This window comes from Chlamydotis macqueenii, chromosome 22 (assembly GCF_036417535.1).
Source record: "Chlamydotis macqueenii isolate bChlMac1 chromosome 22, bChlMac1.mat, whole genome shotgun sequence".
NCBI lineage: Eukaryota > Metazoa > Chordata > Aves > Otidiformes > Otididae > Chlamydotis > Chlamydotis macqueenii.
Window position 1 is genome coordinate 822820 of NC_141577.1, and position 14189 is coordinate 837008.

The window sequence follows — 14189 nt, forward strand, 5'->3', positions numbered from 1 at the left end:
CGCGGAGCAGGGGCAGCACGAGCGAGAAGGGATCCGGGCTCTGGGTAACTGGATACTCCTTGAGGTTCTTCACAGGAGGGACTTTCAGCACGTTGTGTTTAGCATGTCCCCCAGCCCAGGTAAGCAAAGGCTGGGCGAAAGGGCATTTCTGAAGAAGGCTTCAGCCAGAACTGACCTTTCCACTTGGTTATGCATGGAGAAACCTTCCAGCAGTAAAAAAACCTTCAGCGGCTCTCACGGGCTTTGGGTGCTCATGTAAACTCACCAGGTGAGGCTCAACTCCTTGGACAGCAGGTGCTACCAGCCCATGCTGGTGATCCATAACGCCCGGCTGGACACTGCTGTGCTGGGGTTTCGTCCCTCCTACCCTCTGCGTAAGTCCCCCTGCATACAAGGCCCTCCCAGCTGAAAACAGCTCTAACTGCCTGGCTCAAGAACCAGAGCACAGATTTTAGACTCAGCTTTTAAAGACTGAGATTAAGGCAGCACATAGAGACAAACACTGGAGTAGGACACACGCTGCTGATTTAATGCCATACAGGGAGATCTCAGAAACCTTCTCAGTTCCAAACCCCACCTCATTTCCATTACTCTTTTATTTCTCACTAATGGTTCAGGACTCTTCCTAGTTCTCCTCGGAGCACGAAACACCGAGGCCACCTCATCCCTTGCCCTCTGGGAGTGCGATTCTGGCTTTGTAGGTTATCTGAGGTGGTGTGGGGGAGGAAGCAGGGGAGAAGAATGATGGGGTGCCATGCAGATGATTCTCATTAATTTTGGAAGGAGTTATAAAAAGTAAGCTTTAAAGTCTATCCTAAATATAAGAATTCAGCTGATTGAGACCTCATCTGCTTCTATCTCTCAGGTAATCGGGAATACACTTCTGCTGTGTCACTTCAAAGGCGCAGCACAGCTGGGAGGGTTTTCATCAAAGCTTCTGCATGTCTGGGGGAGGTTTTCCCCCCCATGAATATACATCACTGGAGGCTCCTTTTCCCAGCTTTTCCCATGCCTCTCTCTGATTGATCCTCATTTCATTCAGATGAGCTCTTCCTCTCTGGATGGCTAAAGGGCAAGAGACAGCTCTCTCCAAAGCTTTCCCACTCGCCTGGATGCCTCTCCGAAGATTTTCCTCTCATCAGAGTGGGGGAGGGAGGGAGCTGTTCAGACAAGAGATTGAGCCTTTAAATTAAATTCTTGTCATCTGAGGGCTGGGCCTGATAGCAGCGGGGGTGGGAAGCATATTCTCCCAGTATCGGGACTCTGGCCAGATCCTCATGTGGTGTAAACGTTTGTCAGGGGACTGATCTCAGCAGTCCTGTCATCAAAACGACAAGCCTGAGAGCATCCCCCTCTCTGCAGGGCAGCAGGCTGCTGGGTGGGACCAGCACCAGCCTCTGTGTCTGCCCTGCGGAGTACGTGAGCCCCGCAGACGAGGAACACTTGCTGCAGTTGCTCAATTCCCCTCTTTTTGAGTGGGGAGAGAGGGCCGGGCAGCTCCGTGGAATTTCAAACACTCAGCCACCCTCAGCCAGGCTGGGATTTCCCAAGAGCCCAGACCCCGCGTGCACCCAGCACGTGCAAAGTGGTTGTGGAAACCGGGGCCCCTCTCCTGATCTCAGGTGGGAGCTCAGTCCTCCTGGAAATTCTGGGCCCAGTGCCACTCGGTTACAGCACGTCTGCTGGCTGGTGGCCAGATCGGAGGAGTCTGAACCTCATCTCAGCTCTTCCACCCTCCACGCTCCCATCGCCTGTTCCGTAGGGCCAAAACGACCCAGCAACTGCCCGGTCAGGACGCTGCTGGAGCGGCTGGATGTGCACTCTCTTGTACCACCGCAAACCTGGCCCGCGTGAATGATAACGCGTTGCTGGTGATGATTAAAAAAAAATGATGTTATCAATCTCCTGTGCAGTGACCCCCAGGAAAGTGACAGCCTTGGAGATTATCAGTGCCTGCCTGCCCACTGAGACCTTCCCCTGTTCCAGTGAGACCCCACAGCAGGGGGGGGCCCTCTCTGAGAGCAAGAGCTGCACAGCCACCGCCGATCACCCACCCACCAGCAAGTTTCACGAGCTCACGCCCTTGCAGCCTCCTGTGCTTTCTCTCTTAGCTCAGAGCCCCGCCAACCCACATCTTTGACCTTTGCCAGGGAGATCAAGCCAGGTCCCCAAGGACATGTCACCCTCACGGGGACTCTTCCAACACCATAACGTCTGTTGGCACTTAGAAATCCTGTCCTCCAGGCTCAGTTCCAGGCTGCAACCCTCCCCTGCACAGCCAGAGCCCCTCTGGAGAGGCATTCAGAGCCGGGCGAGTTGTGCCAGCGCTGCGTGTGACTGGGACAGTTCTTCCTCCCAGGCGCTGACGGGATTTTCCCGCACCAGTCTCCGGAATGGTTAATGGGATCTTGAATGGTTTATCACTTCTTTCACTGGGGTGTGTGGCTGGATTTACTTTGACACAAGCCCCTGTCTGAATTGCAAGCTGGCAACAACAAAAGGGAGAAGTCTTTAATTAGTTATCTGGCTAATTAACTTTTACGGCACTGTATAGCTTTGGCATCCAAATGCTGCAATGCAAAACATCGCAAACATTCAAACAAAGACTACCCGCCCGCCAGCAAGCTGCTGCCACTGCTGGCTGCGGGAGAATAGCACCGTGCAGCCTTGGCCGGCCTGCGTGGAAATCCGCCTGCCGCTGCACCGTGCTCCCTGGGCTCCGGCACGGCCACGTCTGCACACAACTCGTCTTCTGATGGTGGTACTCAAACTGCGGACAGAACATCCACGGCTTCCCAGGCCGTGCTCCTCCTCCCAGCATCTGCGCCCACTCTGCCACTACACACAAGATAAAATTTATCTATTGCTGGAAAGATCGCTGCATCCCCCGCCACGCAGGGAGAGCGTCACAGTCAGGGCCGGTGTACGGCACCCCACAGGCCCGAGCCGAGAGAGAAACCCCTCACGCCAGGCAGGGTGACGTCGTGTCAGCAGTGAGGAAAGGCTCTCGAAGAAGGATGAGCTCTGAAGCCTGTGGGATGACCCCCGAGAGCACAGTTTGGCTCAGAGAGTACAACAGACAGGTTGCAAAAATTAAGTCTCTTTGTTGGAACACGCAGGGTCCCCACCGCTTTTCCCACGCTGATCGGTGAGAGCGAGGGGTTTCGGGAGGCACGGTGCCCCCGGGACGTTCCCGTGTTGTTGTATCTGCACCTTGTGGGCTAGCACATGTTTTACTCCGTGTGCGCTGGAGTTTCGCCGTTACTGCGTGTCCAGGCAAGCTCCCGAACTGCTTTCAGCATGAGTAAAAAGGCACTGTAAAGGGAAGGGACAGGTTTCAGGAGAAGAGAGAGAAGCAGCATAAAATGTGCCATCAGCGCGAGTCCAGTGGCTCATCAGTTGATCCTGCACGCCTGCCCCGCCGCTCGGGCAGCCACGGAGGGAAGGCAGAGGTCTGCCTGCCCTCGGGCTGGGGTCCAGACTAAGTCTACTTTCTTGTAGTTTGGACTTCACCTCAGATCCATTTTAGCTGCCGTATTCAATTTATCTGTGGTATAAAAGGATTCTGCTTTTTTTTCCCCTTATCTCCAGCCTGAAGATGCCTGTGAAGCCCCCATTTCCCCCCAGTAACGCTGGCCCATCCAGTCTGAGCTCCCGTATTCTGCAGGGCAGGCAGGTGCTGCGCAGCCATCCCCGCCAGCGTCACTGGCACCCAGCCTGCCCGACTGCAGCGTTAACGGTAACGAGGAGGCGCATGGGGAGGAGAGCCCTTCCACCTGTGACACACGCTGCTCGTGCAGGTCTGAAAGAGCTGTGAAACGCTACGCTCTCCTCAGGCGGCTCCTAGGGCCTTGTCTAAGCACCCTTCCTACCTGAAGGGTACGACTGGCTAATTGTCCTTGGAACAAACACTGCCCTCCAGAGTCAGGCGTCTCCTCAGCCTCGCCGTACTCTCCTTTAAATCACGACCCCTTGTATGAGGAACTGTCAGCTCCAGTCGCTGTGTACCGGCACAGCCCTGAGTTCCCCTAAAAACCCTGCCCCAGAAGGAAAAATAAGACACAAAATGATTCAGAGCACTTGTATGGGGAACATTTTATGGTTTTGTTTTTGCTTTTGCTTTTCCTCGTAAGTCTTGTCAGACTCGGTTTGAAAAACAAATCAAGCCAATTCTGTCCTCTTCCTCCTGGTGACAGGCTGCCCAGATGCCTGTCTGGGTCAACGGGACACTGCTGCGTTTGACTTTACCATCTGGCACGACTCAGCTCTGCAGATTTTTTAACCTCTTAATTCCCAATAGCATTTTGTTCTTTGCTCATCCCCTCATTTCCCTATATTTGCTTTCCTAAACCTTCCAAAATAATTTTCATCAAATCCAAACACTCAGGAGCCTGTGTGTCAGGCGCAAAGAGGAAACTATTTCCCCTCCTGAGCTGCAGATGATCAGGTGCCCCAGTTCCAGGTCAGAGCTAACCCTTCAACACAAAGATTTTCCAGGGATAGGCAAGAAGGTTCAAGTTCACTAAACTGATTCACTAAAGCCAGGATCAGGCTCGCTGCCAGAGCTCCGTGGCGTTCCGGTCTCAGGCTGTCACTTTGGTAGACCTCCTCCTCCCAGAGCATGTGCCTGGCACGCTGCTGCCAAAGCCCCAGCGGCAGCCGCTCGCAGGGGTGGTGGCTGTTTCCAGCTCCGCGTTCCTGGGTGGTACGAATGCCTTTGCCGCACAACTCGTCCTACGTAAGCCAGGGAGAAGGGAGGGAGAGGTGGGCAGAACTGCCAAAGCGATGACCATTGGCCGAGGCACAGCGATCCCTGCACCTCAGGTCCAAACTTGTCTTTTTGGTGAGAGAACCTCAGGACAGGGGAGGAAGTTTCCAAAACTGGTGACTTTTGAGTTGTTAAGCATTTTCTGCCGCTCCCCTGAGCGTAGGTTTCCTTGAAGAACAGTATGTTCTCCACAAAAATGACAAGTGGTTTCCAGGGAAAACTTTGGAACTGGGTGAAGTCTCACTTTCAATTTCAGATGAAGTTTTTTTGTTTAGTTTGGGGCTAACAAGTGTTTTCTCTTCAGACACTGCTGTGCTTATTCACTTTTCCAAAGAGGCAGTGAAAAACATTGAAGGAAAAATTCCTCTCCTGCCCTTGGGTTTTACTTTGCCCTGCTCTGAAGACAGGCCCATACTGCACACTTTTGCCACCACTATTACATCAGCTCCACCACCTCCAGAAATCAAGACATTAAGCCAAGAAAAGCAATCATCTCGCACTGGTGAAGACTGCAGCTCCGCCAGGAAGCTCTGCAGGTAGCTTCCTAAGTCAAAGACATCGCTTTGCGACTGCCAAGCCCTGGGCTCGCGCCTCTGAACTGCTACAGGGAAGTCACAAATCTTTTCTGTGCCTCAGTCCCTGCCTGCACAATACCTGTGTACACATCCGTGTTGAGAGGGATCTAGGGCTCCGTGCCGGAGAAACGCCAAGGAGTGCTACGCAGGGTGTGCGCTGCCTCGTAAGCCGCGAGCACGTGTACAGCACCAAGCGCGGTGGCGGCAACCTCTGCTGCGGGAGTGCTGCGACAGCACGCGCTGCCAGAACTGTCTACAGCATCACAACTCAGTGAAGCAGAGAAGGTAATTAAACAGCAGGAAAGGAAAAGACCACTTAAAGAGCTGACTCTAAATGACTAAAGGTCTCAGCCACTCATTTACCAACATCTTAGGCAAAAACTCCTTTTAAAATAATTTTTATCTGGGTCGCATTCCTTTAAGAAATTTCTCAAAGCATCCAGTGAGAACCACTGGGCAATGCCACTCTCATCCCTGAGATCCGCAGGCTCCAGTGTATTTGTGACAACTCCCACCTCCTCTCCCTGCCTGCAACGTTCTCTGAGGCTGAGCAGTCTCACCCAGCACAGGACTGTGAGAGCTGCTGGAGAAGAATGATTTCTGTCCTGCAGAAATGGAAAATTTTCTTCCCCAAAAATGTTGAGGTAAAACTTTCCAGTGTTTCCATAGACACCTCCTCCAAATATGTCTTCTCATTTCATTCAGGAAAAAAAAGCTCTTACCATGTCAGAAAGAAACAAACATCAACTGCAGAAGACTCCATGTCCAGCTCTTTGAGAAGGCTGTTTCACATTTTATGAAATCCTGAAAACATCCAGCCAGTCCTCCCTGCAATATGGTGGTGACAGAAATGTAAGAGCACGTCAGAAACGTTACGCATGCTGCACTTACGGGTCAGGGCTTTGGTTTCCTATTGTGCCACTCATACCAGAAACAGCTTGTTAATTTTTATAATATGTGGGGTTTTTCTCAAGGGGACCAGTGGTCCTGCCAAGCTCGCAGCATGCGGCACACACAGCTCTGCCAGAACACCTACAGGAGTGGGGCGAGAGCCAAGGCAAGGAGCTGGGAGGACAGTGCTTTACGCTGCCTGCTGCCTCCAAAGGTTTCATAAACTCAAACCACAGCCCAAACCGCGCACTACTCACAAGACTAAGACTGTATTTCCTGCAGTGCCCCTCCTCAAGAAAGGAAGGGATCAGCCAGTCTGACTCAAGAAAGGTTGCAGGGTTTGCCCTCGTGGTCTGAATCATCTGTTCCACGCAGAGGCAAGAGGCGGCAAATGGAGCGCGTCCCCCAGCTATCACGGGTACTACAGCAGTGCGCAAAGGCCCACCTGCAGCTGAGGCAGCGCAGTAAGGCATGCCAGCCCCACCGCGAAGCTTCCTATGAGGGACGCAGTGGGAGGCTGTAGGCACGGTGGCGGGATTCGCCCGAGGACAGAGACACCAGTGGCGCTTTCCCGCCCAGTCCTTTGCCGCAGCGGGCCTCGCCGCCTGCAGCCGTACAGTCACCGCAGGCCAACAGACCCCAGCAGGCTCCCAGCACGGCGGGGGTGCCAGCGCGCCCTCCGCACTCGGCTCAGGAGCCTTGCTCCGGCCGGCACCTGCTGCGCTGCCGGGAGCAAAGGCTGCCGGTGCGCAGAGCCACACCGCGCCGTGCCCGCGCACGCCGGCGCCCGCCGCTGCGGGACGCTGCTGAAAACACCCGCGCAGGGGGCCGCGCAGGCAGCGCGCAGGGCGGACGCAGCTTCCGCGCGGCTCGGCCGGGCGGAACGGGCCGGGAGCAGCCGGCGGGTTTAGTTTGGCAGGCAGCGACACCCCGTGGCACGGCCCCCGCCCCGCCCCGCGCCGCGCAGCACCCCTGGTTTTCCCCGAACAAGGTCCCAGGCGTGCTAACACCGGGGGGGGTTGCCACAGAGCCCGGCGGAGCCCCGATTTCAGGGCAGATGTTTCTGTGAAACAATGATGACGGTGAGGTTCCCCTCTTGCGCGCGCTTACTAAAAATCACGTCATATGAGGAGAAGTTGCCAGAGGACTCTGAGCAAGGCCTTACCGAGATCGGCCCCAGAACTGCTGCAGGAAGCCCAAGAGCTGTGAGCTGCTGCCAGCTCTGCAGTTTTGATGCTCAAGGTGGACAGACCTAGGGCCCTCCGCACCCTCAGCTTTGGTTTTTACATACAAAGGATTATAGTTCTTTTGTAGCAGGAAGAGAAAGGAATTAAGCAGAGGTAGTAGAACAGCCAAGGAACAAGAAAAGTACTGGTAACAGAAGCCTGTGGTGAGAAGAAACAGATTTTTGGGGAAAGTTGTGACTGAAGAAACGTGCAACTGCATCTCCTCCTAGGGCCTGAATCGTGCCGCATTCAGGGAAATGAGACATTTGGTACGTTCCCGGTAAAAAGACAAGCTTTTGCCAAGACAAACCAGCTCCATCGGCTCTTCTCCCACTCAGTACCCAGAACCTGACATCCAGAGGCAGGGCAGCGGGCTGTTTGCTCGCCTTGGTGAGTTCTCCAGCGAGGGCAGACCCAGAAAAGCCCCTTTGCTCTAAGCCAGTGTTATCCTCCGTTTGGTAACGTCACTGACTCATTTCTTTCTGCACGGCACAGGCCTGGAGGTGACTGTGACGGGAAGAGCCGGAGAGCAGGCGTGCCGACCCCGCGGCGTGACTGACTGGGCTGTTTCTCCCTCCTCTCCCTCTGCACAGGACGCAGTGGCACAGCTGTTCCAAACACGTATGCCCGGGCACGCTGTGCTTGGTGGCGGAGCTCACGGCGGAGCCAGGATGTTTCCTGCTCTGTTTCTGACAGGCAGAACAGAACTGCAGTCTCCACGACTCTCCGTTAGGCAGACGTGTGGGGCTGTAACATACAGCAGCAACTTAGGGACTGAGCTTTGCCCCGGAGAGCTCTAGAGTGTAAAGGAAGCACACAAATAGTTTCGTAGCTGTAAATGCTAACGCGCCAACGTGCTCATCGATTAGGCAGTGCGGGGGCCAAGAACCGTCCCCGTGTTGGCACAGTCCTGGCAACCGGTCCCGATCTTGACTGGTATTTTTGGGTTGGCAACAAATAACAGGTAAGTGATAGCTAAGATACAAGGAAATTGCAGCACCGGCATCCAGCAAAACCACGGGATTTCTCAGAAGAACCCAAGTCCTTTCACTGCCCCGCACTGTGTATGCAGCAGCTCTCCGTTCCATTTTTGCACTTTATTTCCCCCATCTGTAAAGCGGGGCAATTCCCTAACTTCTGAAAAGCATTCTTAACCTCCTAACATAAATTAAGAGAAAATCCTTGCTCTCTTGTAAACACAAAGCTACCATAATATCACATACTACTGACTGATTACAGTTTGTGTTATTGCTAGGCTATTATCAGCTATCCCATGCAGTAAAACCTTATTTGATTTCTATTAATATTTCACAGCCATAGAGGTAAATTCCAAAGGTCTGTTTTTTAATGAGGTGCCTCACAAGATAAGGCTGGCAGCTTTACTGTGTTCTTTTTGTATGTAGCCCGTGACAAAGATCAGTTGTGTTACACCGGAGGGCGCACTGCTGCAAGCTTTACACTTTCACCAGAAGCCCTCACATCCGGTCAGGTTCCCGCGCAGTGCTATTTTTGGGCCACACCAGGAAGCGAGGCTGTGTGCATGTTTGCGGTTCATTAAAGACCTGCTCGCCTGTAATTCGTACAACTTAATCCAAGAAAAGAACATGATGAAAAGGTAGCAAGAAAAGAAATAGATTACAAGCGGAAGAAATCTGCTCCGGCATGTCTACCTGGAGAGTCAGAGTCCTGGTGGCACTGTGCTTCCTGCGGCAGACTGGAGGTACAGCCCTACTGTCCTTTTTACTTTGCCTTTCACTGTGCTACCTGGCTTTGCTCGTAGGGGGAAAGACAGTTTAAATGGGAACGATTCAATGAAGCGAAATATTCCACTGTAAAGAAATGGCAATTTAAAATCTGTCTGTAGAATGTGTCTTGTTGAAGGCTACTGATGTACACATCTACCTACCAGAAAAGTCCAAGAGGCAACCTGCATGCCACATCTCGCTGCATTCCTGGTAGGATCTGTCTTTGAAGAACCGGGATGAATGGGCAGCGTGAGCCAGCTGTGTCTACCTCGTCCGGGGGCTGGAGGGTGGGAGAGCAAGGGACTCAGGCTGGAGTTTGTGGAGTTGTAAACCAGGTCACAGCAAAATCCAGTGAGATCATGGAGGAAGCCACTCAAAATTACAGAATAGGATGGTTCACACAAATGCAGGTCTTAATTCTAAAAGCTGTTGAGATGAAGATGTTTTATAAGATAGGAGGAAAACACGACTACATCCCAGGCATACCTGCTTCTGTAACCAATTTCCAGTCTTAAATGAACTGAGCTGCTCTGCCCCAAATTCTGAAACCACCCTGGTGATTTCACCAGGTGATATTTCCTATCCCCACAGATATTTTCAATAGTTCATGTAATTTTCCCTTTCAATCAGGTCATGTTCAACTTCCCCCTCCTCAAAATGTCACACTACTGTCAAAGGATTTTGACATGATTTTGACATGGACTCCAGGAGAAGGCTCTCCGGCAGATGTGACGTACACTGTGAGGTATGAAAGGTAAGCACTTACAAAGGAGGTCTGATTAAAGTACGGCACAGGGCAAACCATTACCATCAGTGACCTGGCCCCATCCTTCTACCAAACCCAATCCTTGTCCATCTGTAAAGTGCTCCAGACTCTGAGCAAGATTCGGTACCCATCCTCCAAAACACTTCCTTCTCTTGCTCTACACATTCTAACAAAACAGCATGTTTAATATTACGGTGTGCTTGTTTCTTCTTTTAGTCAGGAGCGCATGGACAAATGGATAAAGGTTCCTCACTGCAAAAATATTCGCAGCACCTCTTGCAATCTGACTTGTGTGCTTCCAAACTTCTTTGTTAAATTCCGGGCTCGAGTAAAAGCTGTTTCTGGACGATTCCAGTCGCCGTGGGTAGAATCTCAGTTCAAGGAATACCATTTGGATGGTGAGTTTATGTTAGGTTACAGCCTGGGGGAAAGGACATCCCAACGACAGTGTTGGCACGAGCAAATGAATCGACTGCACACCACAGGAAGAGAAACAGCAACCAGCAGCTTTATGAATGACAGAGATCGAGCGGGCACAAACAACAATAAGCCATGATCATTTGAAAATAGATTTTGTACTGGGTGTCAGAATGGGCTCATCAGTGCTCTAGGTGAACAAACTGGCTTCAAGCTTCCCACCTACCAGTTGGGGGTATGTTAGATAAAAAAGAGGTATTTCTTTGCCTTCCTCCTTCCTTCACGCCTATCACAAGATAACAGTTAGAAGTGTAGATCAGCCACAGAAAAGCGTGACTCCTGTGAAGCTAAGACACAAGCAAGCACTATTCTTACGTCTGATCACTCACTTACAGTGGAACTGGCTCCCCCAGTGCTGAACGTGAACGTAAAGGAGAACGTAATCCATGTGAATGCCTCCTTCCCTCTGGCAGCCTGCGTGGAGAGTTTTGCTTGGATGTATGACTTGGACCTTTGGGAAGCTGGATCTGAAGACAAGGTCAGTAAAAGTGGCACTTCATAGATGAAACAGGGGAATGGCGCTGAGCTTGAACTGAAATAGCTTCCAGTTTCTGGGCAGAGAGGGACTGGATCCAAGGCCTGGAGAAACTGAGATAGGCAGACCAGAGGTTAACCAAAGCTAGAGAAAAAAAGTAGATGTGTGTGTGCATCCTTATTTTATTGACAGTTCCCTTTCCTAGTCTATTCCTTTTTTCATCAGGAAGATGTGATGGGGAAGCCACACTATAGCCAGTACAACAGGGCAATGTCTGAGGTTTAAACCAACTAGTTCAGGTGCCGCTAACAGCGTGCCGTGGCCGACAGAGCACAGCCCCAGCTGGAAATCCCACCCTACGATCCATGAGCCCTGGCAGAGATGCTTGCTACAAATAGCAAGCAAGACATTAGGTGCCTCTCCACGCACCTTCCAACCACTGGAGCCACACAACGTGATGAAGGCAATCATGGGCTAAAAAGGTAGAGAAACCCCAGCCAAATAACGAAAAAATCATCTTTCCAACTCTCTGTTCTTTTTGTTTCTAAACAGAAGCAATACAGAGGTATCTTTAGGAAGAACACGCTGACTATTGACACCACTGCATTTAGAGGCAACTACTGTTTAAGTGCCAGATCTTCAATCCAAAGCATTGACTTCAAGCACAGCAAATTCTCCCAGCCAGTATGTGTACTAATAAACCACAAAGGTATGTCCCTGCTGAGCAAAGGATGTGGCGAGACATCAAACAGGATTAGGGCAAGTCAAAGATTTCCACCAAAACTAGCTTTTCAGAAAAAAAAATGGGCTTCCTGTTAAATGGACTGGTTGGATTCTCTAGTGAAAAGTTCCTGCTTTCTGCAGAAACATTTTCATTTAAAAAATCCAACCCTGAAATATTTTCATTTAAAAAATCCAACCCTGAAAATCCTGAAATATTGTACTTGAGTTATGCTCACAATGAAATTTTGGGAATATTCAAATTCATCCTGAAATTTTACCTGCTCCAAGTAATGCACCAGCTGGTATCAACATCCTTCTGTGATTTGGAGTCTGATCTTAGGTAAGTCTGTTACCCTTTCTCTGCATTTGTAAAATAAGGATCTTGAGCCTAACATTTTTCTGAGATTTTTGAAAGAAAAGCTGAGTGTAAGAGCCCATTATTACGATAAAATATACCACCAGCGGATTACTTTTGTCTTTTTCTTTTCTTCAGCAGCAGAATGGAAGTTGCCATTTTCTGCCATGATCCCTGTGTTTGTCCTCACCATCCTTCTGACAAGTGCCTTCATCATCTGCTTGCTGAAACAAGATGCTAAGCAAAAGAAGATGCCTCGTACTTTGGTATGGCCCAAATGCTGAGGTCCCCTCCTGACTCAGTCTTGTTGATTTTTGGAGGGTAACTGGGGAGGAGTGAGGGAGCTCTGCATTTCTGGGGTTTGCATTCAGAAGTCCCGTTATAAGGAGGCTCTTGTTCTGGCATGTCCTATATCCAAACTTTTCTTTAAAAAGAATCACTAACTCATTGATCTGTGTGCCTTGTTTCTTTTCCCTGGTAGGATTTGTCTCCTTTAAAAGCTGCTGGACCAGTCTTTCACTGTGAGCCCAGTGAAAAGGAGTTCTTCAGGGACTATCTTATCTGCACAGAGAAGCCAGTGTCACAAAGGAAGACAAACAGAACTTTAGCAAGAAACAACCTACCATGGATGGCTTCTTTCCTCTCATCATCATCATCATCGTCAGAAGAGGAGGAGGAGGAGGAGGAAGAAGACAGCAGTACTTTCACCCCATACACTGAAATGCCTCAGTTTCCAAAGAGACATCTCAACTGTCAACCATCCAGAACAGCTCAGGGGGAAACTAGCTGGGACTCTGGATCTGGAGGGCTCTCTGCGGATAGCGATTCTGTGCTTGACCTAAGCACCTTGGGTTTCTCTTTCTTTCCAATGAGAAGGAACGAGGTGGACACCTCAGGAGATGAGAAGGCATCTCTTTCTCACAGTTCCTCTTTGGGAAGAATATCCCTCACTGATGTGAGATTCCCAGGTCCCAGGGAACATGGACAGCATGACACAGACAGGGATGAATGCCTGGAAATGACCTCTCTTCAAACACTGCCAGAGGGGATTTGTGCCAAACCTCCAGCCGATGCGCACTACCTGCATAGGAAGGCTCATCATTTCACCAAGTATCACCAGAAACCAGTAGCTGATCTGCACGTCCAGACCGGTGAAATACCACAGCTCCGTGAGGATCCCAGCACCGAGCTGCTTGGTTCCTTTGAGACACTGCAGGTGGCAGAAGATGAAGGTATTGCAAGTGACTGTGACAGCGATAATTTTACAGAAGGGACACCTCCCACATCCACGGTGCTAAGTGATGCATTTGAAACTTCAAATGTGAAGGAAAAACATGATCAAAAGTTTAAATTCAAAGGCTACGAGCAGACACATTACATGGGAAGGAGCTAGAGTACCCTAGCAGCTCAGTGGCATGCCTGGAAAATGCTAGAGAGCTCCAGCTATTCAGGCAAGGATACCTAAACAAGAACAAGGACAAAGAACTGACAGTGGTGCTTTTTGTGTTTATTCACCTAGACAGTGGTTTTTTTTCCACTGATGTCTGCTCTATCAGGGTACAGGGCGTTAGGGACACGAGGCGTATTTTGAATGCTACGTAACTGATGTGCGTTCACCACCCCTCCGTATGAGTACAGCTGTGCTAGGGTGTCAAGGCTCTGGTACGAGGCACGCTGAACCCAGCCTCGTGTAGGTATCACACAGCAAACACGCAGTGCCTTGTGTTCACCTGAGGCTTCAGGGCAAGGAAACTTTTCCATGTGAGTTATGAAGGGCAAACACACCTCTGAGACAGCAGAAACACAACCTGCGCCTGTGTGAAACCAGCAGCTGGGCTCTGAAGACATGGGGCGTTGTGCCTGCGTGAGGCTTTGAGCCAGGACGACCTGCTAACGTTACATTTGCTGCTTTGTCACTGCAACCCTCACACCTGCTTGACTGGAAGTGCTCACAGAGACACTCAGCACCCTTTGCTTTCTGTGGGATGAAGAGATGTCCACTTCAGTCTACAGAGATCACCTTCTGTGTTCCAACAGAGAGAACTGAAGTCAGTGTGATATATGTGGAGCACGTTTATTTATTTTTTTAAATACAAATATACTTATTTAAGCTGAAATTCTGCCTGCTGTGTAGAATGTCTGAGAGCTGCTTTCTGCAGAGGCAATAATATTTTGATACATAACTCCA

General features: G+C 50.6%; 1 protein-coding gene across 1 annotated transcript; it reads left to right on the forward strand.

Annotated features, from left to right (window-relative positions):
• Window positions 1-9008: 9008 nt before the first annotated feature.
• Window positions 9009-14189, forward strand: IFNLR1 (interferon lambda receptor 1). Its single transcript, XM_086765052.1, has 7 exons — window positions 9009-9180; window positions 9836-9959; window positions 10188-10369; window positions 10784-10926; window positions 11476-11632; window positions 12140-12267; window positions 12483-14189. The coding sequence occupies exons 1-7, from the start codon at window positions 9123-9125 to the stop codon at window positions 13392-13394; spliced, it is 1704 nt and encodes a 567-aa protein (XP_086621178.1). The 5' UTR covers window positions 9009-9122; the 3' UTR covers window positions 13395-14189.

Coding starts and splice junctions, on each gene's coding strand:
- IFNLR1 (XM_086765052.1), top strand. CDS start 9,123: ATGTCTACCTGGAGAGTCAGAGTCCTGGTGGCACTGTGCTTCCTGCGG. Junction 9,960..10,187: donor TACACTGTGAGGTATGAAAG/GTAAGCACTTAC, acceptor TTCTTCTTTTAG/TCAGGAGCGCATGGACAAAT. Junction 11,633..12,139: donor TGTACTAATAAACCACAAAG/GTATGTCCCTGC, acceptor TCTTTTCTTCAG/CAGCAGAATGGAAGTTGCCA.